General features: G+C 37.3%; 1 protein-coding gene across 19 annotated transcripts in view; it reads left to right on the top strand.

Moving 5' to 3' along the window:
• ZMYM4 (zinc finger MYM-type containing 4) overlaps window positions 1-14874 on the top strand; it is a 135265-nt gene that overhangs the window by 113105 nt on the left and 7286 nt on the right. For 18 of the 19 annotated variants that reach the window (XM_045584872.1, XM_036444171.2, XM_045584862.1 and 15 more), the window contains 4 exons: window positions 3368-3539; window positions 3734-3829; window positions 4639-4790; window positions 13676-13787. In XM_045584872.1, the coding sequence (XP_045440828.1) occupies window positions 3368-3539; window positions 3734-3829; window positions 4639-4790; window positions 13676-13787 (532 nt within the window). Of the gene's footprint in view, window positions 1-3367; window positions 3540-3733; window positions 3830-4638; window positions 4791-13675; window positions 13788-14874 lie in introns of those variants that run through there. The other variant, XR_006742221.1, reaches the window with a different exon arrangement.

The raw sequence follows: 14874 nt of genomic DNA, 5'->3' as shown, positions 1-14874 counted from the left end.
CTAATAAAGAGGGATTATGCAAATTGACCATCACACCATCACAAAGATGGCAGTGCCCAGTCCTCTCAGACCTGCCATAGTCCCAGTCCTTTCAGCCCAACCAGAGAGTGCAGCAGGTGCATGGTATGGCCGTACCTACCCTCAGCCCCCCAGCTGCCCAGGGCTGGCCTGAGACACAGGCAAGCCTTGGATGTTGGCTGCCTAGCTGATGCCTGAGGTGCAGACAAGCCTTAGATATTGGCTAACCAGCCGCTTAGGGTCAGCCTGAGGCGCAGGCAAGCCTTGGATGGCAGCTGCCCAGCTGCCCAGGGCTGTCTAAGTCTTAGATAACCAGGGCCAGCTGAAGCTTGTGCTGCCGGTAGTGGCAGCAGCAGAAGTGTGATGGGGCGTTACCTTCCCCTAATCACCGGGTCACCTCCCCATCCCCTGAGCGCTCCCGAACTGTGAGGGGGGCAGGCCGGGCTGAGGGAATCCCCATCCGTTGCATGAATTTTCATGCACCGGACCTCTAGTCTAGTTTCAAAGCCTAAGTGACCGTTTGACCCGTAGCTATGACGCGCACTGACCACCAGAGTACAGGTGATCAACACACAATCATGGAAACATGAAACAGAATGATGAATCTCAGAGGGGAGAGGGGAGAGAGAAGGGTGAGAAGATTTTAACCAAAGTTCTTATATGCATAACAGAGGCCTGGTACATGGATTCGTGCACTGGTGGGATCCTTGGGCTGGTCTGCAGGGATTGGGTTGAAACGGGCAGGCCAGGGACCCCACTGATGCACAAATCTGTGCCCTGGGCCTCTCGTTTAAAAATAAGCAACACCATGGACCTGACCTTGTCAAACTAACAGTCGCCTTCCCCCAAGTGGGATACAGGCCCCGCCACCACTTTGAAGCAACACCACACCAAATTGTAGGCAATGCTGCCAAGACCCCATGGCACAAAATTCGGTCCACAGCCCAGTCCGGAAACATTTGCTGTGAGCGTTGGGTAGTGACGTCATGTAGCAACAGTGGCTTCCTCTCCCTAATGACTAGCCTCCTTGCAGTTTCTTCAGCCCAACTTGTAGCCAAACGTTTTACAGTTTAACCAAATGTTTGTGAAGCTTTTTCACGTGCCTCATCTCATTTGATCCTCATAGAAGTCCTGAGTAGATAGAGAGGAGACTTAGTACGATCCTATTTTCTTTTCATTAACCAGAAAACAGATATTTAGAAAGCTTAGAAACTTGTCCTGACTGAAAAGAAGAAATGGTGGTCCTTGAAAATAACTTCAGTTTTTCTCACTGCACAGAATACAGTCAAACATTGCTGCAGTTAAATATTTTACCCTTTTACAATAATAATCTGCTTCCTGTTGATATCTACTGCTGTGTATCCAAAAATTACCTAAAAGAGAAGTTGAGGTACTTCACTGGGCTGGGAAAAGTTTAGCTAAATGAGAAAGCAGGTCTAATTAAGCAAATGTATTCTATATCTATAGAAGGCTAAGTTGACTCACGCATGTGCAATACATATAAAGCTCTTGCTGACTCCAATCGCATGTGTGTGTTTCAGTCTGTCATTGTCAATGGTGAATTTGGTTGACACTTCTATTATAGAGAAAGGGCGAATAGCGATATTAAAATATTTCTTCTAATTAATTTCCTTTCAATGTATATGAATCTGTGTGGCAGGATACTAGTATAGTATAATAGTGACGTCCATATGGACTTTCCCATACCAAAATTAAAAGAATAATAGCTGTATTTCTTTTTAGCTCTATTGAGTTATAGTTACATTTAAAATTTTACGTCTACAATTTGATGAGCTTTGAATGTATGCAGTATAGACTACCATCATAATCATAACTCTTAACTCAGTCCCAAAGGTTTCTTTGTGATCTTTTGCAATCCTTCTTCATCTCCAACTCCTAGAAACCACCAGTCTGTTTGCAGGTCTGCCTGAAATGGTACTGCGTTGCCTTTCCTGAAATTTCATATACATGGAATCATGTCGTTTTGTAGTGTTCTGTGTCTAGCTTCCTTCATTTAACATTATGTATTGGTTTTTGTTCGTTTTTTTAGAGAGAGTGGAAGCAAGAAGGGAGGGAGAGTTAGAGAGAGAGCAAGAGGCACATTGATTGGTCGCCTCCTGCATGAGCCCTGTCCTGGGCTGGGCATCCAATCTGTAACCCAGTTGGACATAGAACCTTTGGTGGGCAGTTGATCCTCTAACTACTGAGCCAAACTGGCCAGGGCTGGCATGATGTTTTTGAGATTCATCCATGTGTCTCATGTATCAGTAGTTTATTCCTTTTTATTTCTGAGTAGTACTTTAACTGTTGGGCAGATTTCAGCAGTGAGGCCTGCTCTGAATTTTTTTGTAGGAAGGTTTTAAGCTATTAATTCAATTTCTGTGGCTATTTAGGTTATGTATTTCTTCTATAGCAAGCTTTGTCAGTTTGTATCTTCCAAAATATTGTTTTTCTTTTATCTAAGATGTCAAATTTATTGGAATGACAATGCTCATGATATTTGTTTACTATCCTTTTTATGTCTATTGGATTACATATTAGTAATCTGTGTTTGCTCTTTTTAAAAATTCTAGCTAGATGTTTATCAATTTTTTTATCTTATAAAAAACCTGATTTTAGTTTTATTCCATTTTCTCTACCCTTTTTTAAAATGATATTTGCTCCTGTTTTTATTATGTTCTTCTTTTCATTTGTGTTTCAATGTGTTCTTCTTTTTCTAGTTTCTTAAGATAGATTATTGGTTTTAGACTTTTTCATTTCTCATAAATCATCTTAATGCTATAACTGTTCCTGTAAGCACTGTTTTAGCATCATCACAAACATTTTGATATATTTTGTTTACATTTTCACTTACATTTAAAATATTTTATTAATTGTATTGGTGGTTTCTTCTTTGACCCATGAGGTATTAATAAATGTGCTGTTTAATTTCAGTTTTTAGTATTTTCTTAGCATCATTCCATTATTGGTTTCTAGTTTAATCACATTATAGTTAGAGAACTTTTTGAGGCTTTTTTATACCCCGAATATGTTCTGTTCATATGTTCATTAAACAGACCTGATAGTTTATGTTTATGATAGTAAATGTTATTCTACCTTATTGGTAGGTCCAGGTACTGGACCATGGTAAATACTCAAATGCTAGTAATAATCATATGTGGTCTTCCATATTTCATCTTTTTTTTTTTCTTCTCTCCAAAGGTCGTTTCAGCTCTAAGAACTCTGAGTCTTTTAGATCTAATACGAACTTCCATATTCTGTAAATGTATGCCCTTTCTAGCTTTGAGAACGCTGATTCTTAAAGATCCAAGGCTAAAGTTTATATTCTGTATTTTTGGAATTCTGACAGGGACGAAAGAAGTCTATAGTACCTGTGGAGCCCAGGAGTCTTATTCAAGGAGCCTTTCAAGGGTGCTCCGTGTCTGGGATGACACTGAAATACATGTATGGGGTAAATGCCTGGAAGAACTGGGTTCAGTGGAAAAATGCCAAGGAAGAGCAGGGGGATCTGAAATGTGGCGGTAAATACACAGCATGAATTTGTATTTTGACTCAGGGGATAAAGGGAATACAAATAAATAAATTAATCTACACTAAAAGGATAAATACTAGGTCAAAAATCCCACAAAACTCTAGTTTTGGCTGTACTTAATTTTTCCCCATTTTTATTTAAACTCATTCATTCATTCATTTATTTATTTATTTTCCCTTTCAGGAATTGAACATGCCTCGTCTAGCCCATGTTCTGACCCCTTAGGAAATGCTCAAGACCATGCACTCTCCCAGGAGTCCTCAGAGTCAGGCTGTAGAGGTAAAACTCATTTTGTTGTGATCATTTGTAATATCATTTTCAATTTCAGATTATAAATGAAATATTTAAAATTATTAAGAAATTGAAGTCTTAAAAAATTGAGGTACTACTCCCAATTTTAAAGGTTTGTTATAAAGGTAAAATTGTATCTTTTGATCATGTGTTTATTATGTTAATATAAGGGGTTTTGTTACTTTTTCTTAAACTTTACAAGTAGCTCAGACTCTTTATTTACCTGTTTAACTCTTCTTCACCTTTCAGGGTTTAACGTTAGTGTCACATTCTCCAGAATCTGACCTGACCCTTCTTGTTTATTAGATTTCTTTCATTTATTTTCATAGTATCCCATTTAAATAAACATCTTATCATAGCATCTGTGACACCATATATACTGCATTGCATTTATTTCTTTAACTAAAAAAACCTTGAGATCAGGATCTGTCTGTAACCCATGTATTCAACAATGTACACCATAGCACCTTGGGCACAGTAGCCAGTGTTTATTCAATGAATTAAGTAAATGGTACTATATTTCCTTTTTTGTTATTGTTTAATAATTTTTAATTAATTTCAGAGAGGAAGGGAAAAGGCGAGAGAGAGAAAAACAACAGTGATGAAAGAATCATCAATTGGCTGCCTCCTGCATGCCCCACACTGGGGATCAAGTCCACAACCCGGGCATGTGCCTTAACTGGGATTCGGACTGTGACCTCCTGGTTCATAGGTCGATTGTAAACCACTGACCCCCACTAGCCAGGCATTATATTTCTTATCAGTTAATATTTCCGATGTCTTCTACCTTCCCACAGTCCGCTCTGTCAAGCTGAAGGAAGATATTCTGTCATGCACTTTCGCTGAGTTGAGTGTGGGCTTATGCCAATTTATCCAAGAGGTGCGGAGACCAAATGGTGAAAAATATGATCCAGATAGTATCTTATACTTGTGCCTTGGAATTCAGCAGGTATTAAATTCAATAATTATTATAAAATGTTACATTTTTAATAATTCTGATAGGACTTGTGAATTCAGTTGAAAAATTATAATGTTTATTGATTGGTTGGTATTGTTTCTATAATCTCTTCTTATTCTCCCCCCCTCTTTTTTTTTATTTAACAAAATTTTTTTTAATGACATTTTACATTTACCATAATATTATTTGTGATAGTTTCAGTTGTGCGGCACTATGATTAGAACCCTTTACAAAGTATTCCCCCTTGTTCTTGAAGTACTTACCTTGATTTAAAAAAATCTTGATCGTGTAGTCTTTTGTATACTGAATTGAGAGTATTAGTAGAATAACAGAAATTGAGGATGGTGCATTTTATTGTTAAATGAACACAGAAAAACACAAAAATAGCAATCCACATAAGAAATGACACAGGAGACTGTGTGGTGAATGTGTGTATGTATTTATATAAATCATATAGTCTCATTTACATTTAAAAAAATACTAAATAAAATAATAGTTACACCATTATTTGTCTATCACATTAGCTAAAATAAAATTATAACATTGATATAAGTTCTGTGAGTCGAGTTCACCTTTAGAGCAGGTGGAAATTAGTACATATTTTCTAGAAAGCAGTTTTGAGCATGTTTCAGGAATATAATTAAATATAATATTTTAAAAATATATTTTTATTGATTTCAGAGAGGAAGGGAGAGGGAGAGAGAGATAGAACTATCAATAATGAGAGAGAATAATTAATTAGCTGCCTCCTGCATGCTGCACACTAGGGATGGAGCCCACAACCTAGGCATGTATCCTGACCAGGGATAGAACCGTGACCTCCTGGTTCATAGGTTGATGCACAACCACTGAGCCACGCTGGCCAGGCTGTTAATACTATTTTTGCAAGCAGTTCACTTGGGAATCTGTCAGAGCTAATACTATGACATCATTGCACAAAATTAGAAGTAACTTCACTGTCCATCAAAGTATAAGAGTTATGCAAATTATATTTATAAAGTTGTATATTATGTAGCCAATAAAAATTGTTTAAAGTGACTTCTAGTAATATGTAAATATTAATATTAAAGCATTGAACCAGAGTACACATTTTATGCATATCACTGTATATTAACATGTAGTGGTTTAAAAACTAGTCATAATAACGCATAACAAAATGCAATGCATCAAAAATGTTTATAGTGGTTGTCTTCTGGGGATGGTAGAACTCTAGATGTCATTGATTTTTTCTTTTCTTACTTGGCCAAATTTTATCCACTTATATAGGGGTTGGAGTATTTTATTTAAGCATTCATTTTTTTTTTTTTAAATAAAATTTTATTGTTCATATTATTACAAATGTTCCTTTCTCTCCCCCTTCTCACCCCACCCTCTGCCCTTTCCACACCCCCCATTGTCCTCATCCATAGGTGCACAGTTTATGTTCAGTCTCTTCCCACATCCGCCTCTCCCCTTTTCCCCAAGAATAAACAATTCAGTCCCCTTCCATACCTCTGATTCTATTATATTCAACAGTTAATATTGTTCCTCAGATTTTTTTTTTTTTAGTTTCCTTGGTTTTTAGATTCACTTGTTGATAGTTACGTATTTGTTGTTCATAATTTTTATCTTTATTTACTTTCTCTTCTGAAAGAACCCCCTTCAGCAATTCATATAATTCTGGTTTGGTGGTGATGAACTCCTTTAGCTTGTTTTTATTAGTGAAGCTCTTTATCTGACCTTCGAATCTGAGTGATAGCTTTGCTGGATAGATTATCTTTGGCTGTAGGTTCTTGCTATTCATCACCTTGAATATTTCTTGCCATTCCCGTCTGGCCTGCATGGTTTCTGTTGAGAAATCAGCTGACAATCGTATAGGTGCTCCTTTATAGATTACTACCTTCTTTGCTCTTGCTTCTTTTAATATTCTCTCTTTGTCTTTTGCTCTGGGAATCTTAATTATGATTTGTCTTGGTGTGGTCCTCTTTGGATTCTTTTTGTTTTGAGTTCTGTGCGCTTCCTGGACTTGTAAGTCTAATTCTTTCACCAGGTGGGGAAAGTTTTCTGTCACTATTTCTTTCAGTATGTTTTCGATATCTTGCTCTCTCTCATCTTCTGGGACCCCCTAATTCTGATGTTGGTTCGCTTGAAGTTGTCCCAGAGGTTTCTTACATTATCTTCAACTTTCTGGATTCTCTGGCCTTCTTGCGTCTGCAGAGGAGTGTCTTCTGGCTCTTTATGTTCCAAATCTTTGACTTGATTCTTGCGATCTTCCATTCTGTTTTTAGGACTCCATAAAATATTTTTTATTTCAGACAATGTATGTTTTATTTCTTGTTGATCCCTTATTATTTCTAGTTGATCACTTTTCATATCCTCATAGGTCTTGTTTATTTTATTGGCCTTTTCTAGGAGATTCTTGAACAACCTTTTAAGTGTGGTTTTGAACTCTATATCCAGTCGCTTTTTGTCCTCCATTTCTTTCGTTTGTGATCTATTTGGTTTAGGCATTTTCGCAGGCAGCTTTCCTGATGGGGCGGGGTTTCAGGGTGGAGCCTACAGCCTTGGCTTCCGTCAGCCCTGCCCTATGCGACTCCTGAGACTCAGGGTCCTTCAGTACTTGTTGCGAGCGCCTCTGAGAGAAAGGTGCCCTCGATTTTCGCCTGCTGCCAAACTGTCTATGCTCTCCCCCAATGAGTCCGGTATTGGGGTTCAGGTCAGTTGGTAGTGGGATTGGAGGTGGCGTTCAGAGCAGTCTGGAGCCCCTGTCTCCTTCCCGTCAGGGCAATCCCTCGGCACAGCTGGCCGTCCCTTCTCTGTGCGCAGTGTGCGGGCCTCCGGGACCTCCTTTTGCCGCTTCCCCGGAGTCCCGCCTTACAGCCCGGCTCCCTATGGATGAGCCTGGGTCCCCTGGGTCTGGCCTAGAATTGGGGTTCAGAGCAGTTGGAGCTGGGCCCAGCACAGTCGGAGCTTTTCTCTCCTTCCCGCTTGGGACCGCCAGCCAGGCACTCGGCCTCCCTCCTCTCCGGCTCTGTCCTCTCCGCGCGCGCCGCGTGTCTCCGTACCTTGGGCTTTTACAGCTCCTCCGCGCTTCCTTCTGGTTTTCTCCTTGCTTCTTGTAGAATTTCCAGTCACTCGACTTTCCTGTAGTTCTGGGTAATGTCCATTTTATATTTTAGTTGTATTTTGTTGAAATTGTTGTGTGCGGCTGCGGCTAGTTGCCTACCCGAGCAGCCATCTTGGATTCTCTAAGCATTCATTCTTAAAGTTTTATTTTTATTGACTTCAGAAGAGAGGTAGGAAGAGGGAGAGAGAGATAGAAACATCACTGATCAATCCATTGATCGGCTGCATCATGCATGCCTCCTGCATACCACCACCCTGGGAATTGAGCCTACAACCCCAGCATGTGCCCTTGACCTGAATTGAACCCGGGAACCTTCAGTTCACAGGCCGAACACTCTATCCATTGAGCCAACCTGATAGGGCAATGTTTTGTTTTTTAATTAGGTAAGTAATGTGTGCCCAGTGTAACCGTAGGAAAAATTTTTCTCCCTCCATTCCCATTTCCCAAGGTAACAGTGCTGCAGCAGAAGTGTCCTTCTCCACCTTCTCCTGTGCTGTACCTTATTCACCTATATATGTTGAATAATTTTTGTTTTGCTTAGTTTTTAGCAAAATGGAACCCATACCATATACATTTATTTTATTTTTATTTTTTTTATTGATTTTTTACAGAGAGGAAGGGAGAGAGGTAGAGAGTTAGAAACGTCGATGAGAGAGAAACATCAACCAGCTGCCGCTTGCACACCCCCTACCGGGGATGTGCCCGCAACCAAGGTACATGCCCTTGACCAGAATCGAACCCGGGACCTTTCAGTCCGCAGACCGACGCTCTACCACTGAGCCAAACCGGCTTCGGCCATATACATTTTTTACAGTTTGCTTTTCTCAACCTGTGTATCTCTCCAGATGACTATAATTAGAACTTTTTTCCTTTAAAAAAGAAATTTGCATAATATTGCTAAGTATAAATATGCCAGTTATTCAGCCTTTTATTTTTTTTATATTCAGATTATTCTCCTCCATCTTACTCTGACAAACAGTGCTTAAGTCGATATTTTGTTACTGAAAAAAATATATAAATTTTTTTTGTTTGTGAAAAGAAAATATATTTTGTTTGTGTTCCTAATGAATTGGTGCTTTTGTTTCTAGGTTATAGCATATTTATATATATTTTCTCTCCAGTTTTAAGATACTTTCAGATTACTTTTCAGAATGGTGTTTTGTGAAAGGTTCATATATATAAAGTGGCCCTCAAACACTTAAGAAACCCAAAGTCCAAAGAACAAGGCAAACAAGTCCACCTTGTCGGTTGAAAGAGTTTAATAGGGAACTTATCTACAGAAATTCAGTCTTAGGTGGCAGCAAGATGAAGCGGACTCCTGTGCCTTCCACCTCCCTCTGACCATGTGCTTATATCTCCTAGATCTGAGAATGCTTGGGTGATCCAAGGATCCCTTGTCAGAGCCAGTTAGATAGTTAACATCATGGGCGACTCACCCCTATAGGCAGAACTAATGGAAAGCCTGTGACGATTGTGTGTATATTCCAGAGCTCACTCTGGGGAAGGGGAGGAAGTCAAGGGTTCAGATTCACCCAGAGGTCAAGATGGCAGATTAGACCATTTTGAGACAGTTAGCTCTGTTCGTACAAATGGTTGTCATTTACACTTTTATTAGCAGTGTGAGTGAGTGCCCATTTCTTGAGTCTTCTTTGCCACTCTTCCTTTTTAATATTTATTCTGAGTTTTAAAAAAAGACTCCATTTTTTCCAACTTTTATAAATCAGAATGTCTTTTTATGTTGTTGGTCATTTGAATTTTTCCTTTCAATCTGAAGAATCTTTTATATTTGGGATAGTTACTTAAGTATAAGCATTTTAAAAAGGCGAAAGATTTATGCGATCTGAAGAGAAACCAGAGTATAGTATAAGCATTTTAAATAAAATTTTCTAGTATGTTTTTGTCTTTTGGTTTTTATGTTATGTTTTGCCCTTCAAGAAGTTTTCCTTTTTTACATAGTTCAATTTCTCTTGATAAATTCTGGGTTTTCCTTGTTGCTTAGGATGATTTCCTACTTGAATAAAAAATTCTCATAATTTTTTGTCTAAAATATTATTTTATATTGACATCTTTAATCTGAAATTAATTTTGTATATCAATATATTTCTGATGAATAATATTTTGATGGGTAGTTAATTATGAAAGCACCATTTATTTTTCCACAAAATTAAAATGACACCTTTGTTACTATAATTTAATCTAGTTTCTACACTGTAAATGAAAAAAATTACCTTATGAGAGGACTTTTATATATTCTTCAACCAAGTTTATTAAGCACTGAGGATGTATGTGCCCTTTATGCATTTTGCTTAGGTAAAAATAGTGAAGATTCTTAGCATACTTCCTGTAATCTTGACATTTATATTTTGGATCTTAAGAACATTTTGTCATTTTACCACTGCACATGTCAAGAAATAACATGTTTTGAGGCAGTTAATAATATTCTTTTTTTTTTTTTTTTAAATATATTTTATTGATTTTGTACAGAGAGGAAGGGAGAGAGAGAGAGAGTTAGAAACATCGATGAGAGAGAGTCATCGATCAGTTGCCTCTTGCACACCCCCTACTGGGGATATGCCCGCAACCAAGGTACATGCCCTTGACCGGAATCGAACCCGGGTCCCTTCAGTCCCCAAGCCGACGATCTATCCATTGAGCTAAACCGGTCCCGGCGGCAGTTAATAATATTCTAATAATTTGAATATTAGATCATTGCCATGATTTCAGTAAAAAACATTTGAGTTTTTTACACTTCTGTATATGAAATACTCATTTATGAAACAAATACTAAAAGTATGAAATTTTTTTCTAGTATGTTTATCAACTCTTATTTGTTGATATTAATAAATGACTTCATATAATAATGCTATTAAAAAAGAAGCCATAAGTTAACAGATTGTCAGATAATTGTTACAAGAAGTAAATATTATAAAACTTTTATTTATTTTGACAAGAAATAAACTTTCCATAACAGTAAGAAATGTGAAAAGGGTACTTATTTGGCATCTCAAATGTGCTTTCTCTTCTTCATTTGGATTATGAAAATAATCATGCCAATTGTGAAGAATTTTGAAAATACATAAAAATATAATGGTAACACCTGGGCCACCACTGTTGATATTAGCTGGGAAGGTGATAATTGCAAAAGAAACAGGCAAGTAATAGAAGAAAAACAACAGATTGCTAATAGACAGAATGTACCATGAACACCTAACAATCATGTACTATGCATGCTATGTATTAATATAAATCCATTTCGTATATTAACTCACTAATGTGTCAGTGTGGCCCTATGAAGTTTAAGAACTGTTACTTCAGGCACTTACCTTAGGTCTCAAAAGTAGTAAATGGTGGGGCCAGATGTGAACCCAGGTAGTTCTGTTTCAGAGTCTGTTGTTATGAACACCATGTTGGACTGCTTCTCTAATATAAAAAGGTGTTGAGCTGTAATCAGGGAAAGTTTTTCTTCTCTCTGATAAAAAATGTGAAAGATTGAGAAATTTGATAATACAAGCGTTACTGAAGATAAGTGCAGTGGTGGAGGCCCTTTTCAGAGTGCAAGTTAACAGTGGTTATCAAGTCTCAAAATTATATAAATTCTTCAGTCTAGTAAACCCTTTGATTATTATTTCTCCCCAAAGAGAGGCATGTATATGCATATACTAGTATTTACAATATAACATTGTAACAGCAAAAAATGGAAATCCCCTAGATGTTCATTAAAAGAATGATGTTTAAATCAATATGTCTATACTATTGAATACTATACAACGAAAAAAAGGAATGAGTTGCTTCTAGAGATATTAACATGGAAAATTCTTACAGACATACATTTTAAGGAGTAAAAGTAACTTGCCAAACTATATGTGTAGTATTGATATTTATATTATGGGAAAATACACAAAACATAAAAAATGTATAATTCAGTGGCATTAAGTACATTCATGATGTGAAGCCATCACCACTATTTAGTTCTATATAACTTTATCACTCTATATGGAAATCCTCTACCCATTAAGCAATTATTCCTCATTACCTGTTCCATCTTGTCTCTGACAACCATAAATCTGTTTTCTACATGGACTTGCCTATTCTGAGTATTTCATATAAGTAAAGTTGTGCCTGGCTTCTTTCACTCAATATAGTGTTTTTAAGGTTTATCAGTGTTGTAGCATGAATCTGTATTTCATTCCTTTTTAATGGCTGAATAGTATTCCATTGTTGGATATATCACATTTTGCTTATCCATTCATATGTTGATGAACCTTTGAGTTGTTTCCACCTTTTGGCTATAATGAATAGTGAGTGTTGCTATGAATATTTATGTACAAGTTTTTGTTTGAATATCTGTTTTCAAATCTTTGGGGGTATATACCTAGGAGTGGTGTTGCAGGATCATATGGTAACTCTTATTAGCTTGTTCAGAAACTACTAAACCATTTTCCACAATGGCTGCACCATTGCATGTTTCCAATGCAATGTATAAGAGTTCCATTATCTCTACTTCCTTGCCAACACCTAATTTTTGTTAATTTGTTTTCTAAATAGCCATCTGGTAGGTATGAAGTGGTATCTTATTCTGGTTTTGATTTGCATTTCCCTAATGACTAATAATATCAAGCATCTTTTCAAATAAATTTTAAATACCAAATTTTAAAAACGCATAAAAATTTTAACATATAATTAAATGCTATCTAGTGTTACTCTGTGAATGCAAATTTTTTCCCCTGAGTGATTTTTATCTGATCTGATCTGTACTCTCAAAATGCTTTTTTTTTTTTTTAACAATACTTTACCCAAGCTGTTGCTTGGTATGTGATATGGTTCTTGATGGTTATAATTAGCAGTTTTACATCCTACATTTAGACTTGAACTTTAAAATATATATATATATTATTGGTTTTTTACAGAGAGGAAACGAGAGGGATAGAGAGTTAGAAACATCAATGAGAGAGAATCATCAATCAGCTGGCTCTTGCACACCCCCTACTGGGGATGTGCCTGCAACCAGGGCACATGCCCTTGACCGGAATCAAACCTGGGACTTTACAGTCTGAAGGCTGACGCTCTGTCCACTGAGCCAAACCAGTTTCGGCTAGGCTTGAACTTTTTGAAGGCTGTTGTTGTGGGCAAAGAGTTGAGAACTGTCATTAGAACACTCCAAATAGTTTTTGAATTTGGGCATCCTCGGGTCACTTGACACTAGCTAACTGTATTATTTCAGGAAGTGTTCTTGTAGCTAGGCTGACAAAAACTTCTGAGAGCACACCTGTAGATCCTACCGTGAATTAGAAAAATTATTTGGGAAATACAAATTAGGACCAATTTTTAATACATCAATTTCATTAACTGAATAAAGATACTTATTAGAATTTTTCTGTATACTTTGTGTCTTACAAACAAAATAGAAAATTTTACCTTATGAGCTCAGTGTTTGAGATGTCATTCTGTGTGAAAGGGGCCTTTAGCTGGGATCCTGGTATTTTAACAATTATCCTTAAAGTGGTTTATAATTTTGGGCAAGGGGGGGGGGGGAATGGTAAGGTATGTACACAGATAATAATTTAATAAAAAATTTTTAAAAAGTGGTTTATAATTTTGTAAGGGAAAAATAAAGGGTAACCTATGTTCTTTAAAATAATTTAAAAAATGTTTATATTAAAAAATTTTATTGGGGTGACATTGGTTAATAACATAAGTTTTAGCTAAAATAATCTTTAAAAAAAGTCTTCTCTTTGTATCAACATGTGTTTCCACTTTTATTCTCTTGTAGTACCTGTTTGAAAATGGTAGAATAGATAACATTTTTACAGAGCCCTATTCCAGATTTATGATTGAACTTACCAAACTCTTGAAAATATGGGAACCTACAATACTTCCTAATGGTAGGATGATTAATTTTTTGTTTTTTTTTCATGATACACTTTCTAAAATTACTTAAGTTGTAAGATTATCTTTTTATAAATTGTTTGTTTTCTATTTCTGTCCTGATTTGTAATGTATTGGAACTCCTGAGGAGAAAGTCTTGGGTTAATCATTGATTACTAGAGGCCCATTGCATGAAATTTGTGCACTTGTGGGGGAGTCCCTCAGCCAAGCCTGCACCCTCTCGCAGTCCGGGAGCCTTTGGGGGATGTCCAACTGCCGGTTTAGGTCTGCTCAGTCAGTCGGACATTCTTAGTGCTGTCATGGAAGTGGTAGAGGCTCCAGCCACTGACGCTGCACTTGCCAGCCATGAGCTCGGCTTCTGGCTGAGGGGTATTTCCCCTGTGGAAGCACGCTGACCACCAGGGGGAAGCTCCTGCATTGAGCATTTGCCCCCTGGTGGTCAGTACGTGTCATAGTGACCAGTTGTTCTGTTGTTCAGTCGATTTGCATATTAGCTTTTTATTATATAGGATTTTAGTGAAACTGTACCTTCCAAACAGTGTGCGTATACATACTACTAACTGTTGAAAAATTTTAAAAAATTACTGAAGGTTCCATTTACAGTTGTAGAAACTGTTTTTGTTCTGGTAATGCTGGTATTGTTGCATGCTGTAGTAGTAACTGCCACATATTCTACTTCTGGACTCTACCTGTTAGCAGTGGGCCTTCTTTAATTGTTTATAAAGTACCCTGAATTGGTTATTGATACTTAAATCTTGATCTTTAATTGTCTTTGACCATAAGTCATGGGACAAACCCCTAATCCATGCCAGTCTTAGGCTCCTCAGAATTTAAACTAAGAGGAGGATCACTTCTTAGCCTTTATCTTGGCTAAAATCAAGAGTAAAGTAAGAGGGCATTGGAAGAAGGGGGGCACTATCTGCCTTCTTAAAATCTTACCTAAATAAAATTGAACCAGTTAACAGGAAGCGTATTGAACTGGAACAGGAGTCTGCAATCTGTGGCCCATGGACCATATCTGGCCTGCTGCCTGTTTCTTGATGTGGTCCATCAGCTAAAAATGGTTTTTACATTTTAAATGGT

Source organism: Pipistrellus kuhlii, unplaced genomic scaffold (assembly GCF_014108245.1).
Source record: "Pipistrellus kuhlii isolate mPipKuh1 unplaced genomic scaffold, mPipKuh1.p scaffold_m20_p_2, whole genome shotgun sequence".
In the NCBI taxonomy this organism is placed as follows: domain Eukaryota; kingdom Metazoa; phylum Chordata; class Mammalia; order Chiroptera; family Vespertilionidae; genus Pipistrellus; species Pipistrellus kuhlii.
The sequence above is the reverse complement of the archived record's forward strand: the minus strand, read 5'-3'. Positions and strand labels throughout refer to the sequence as shown.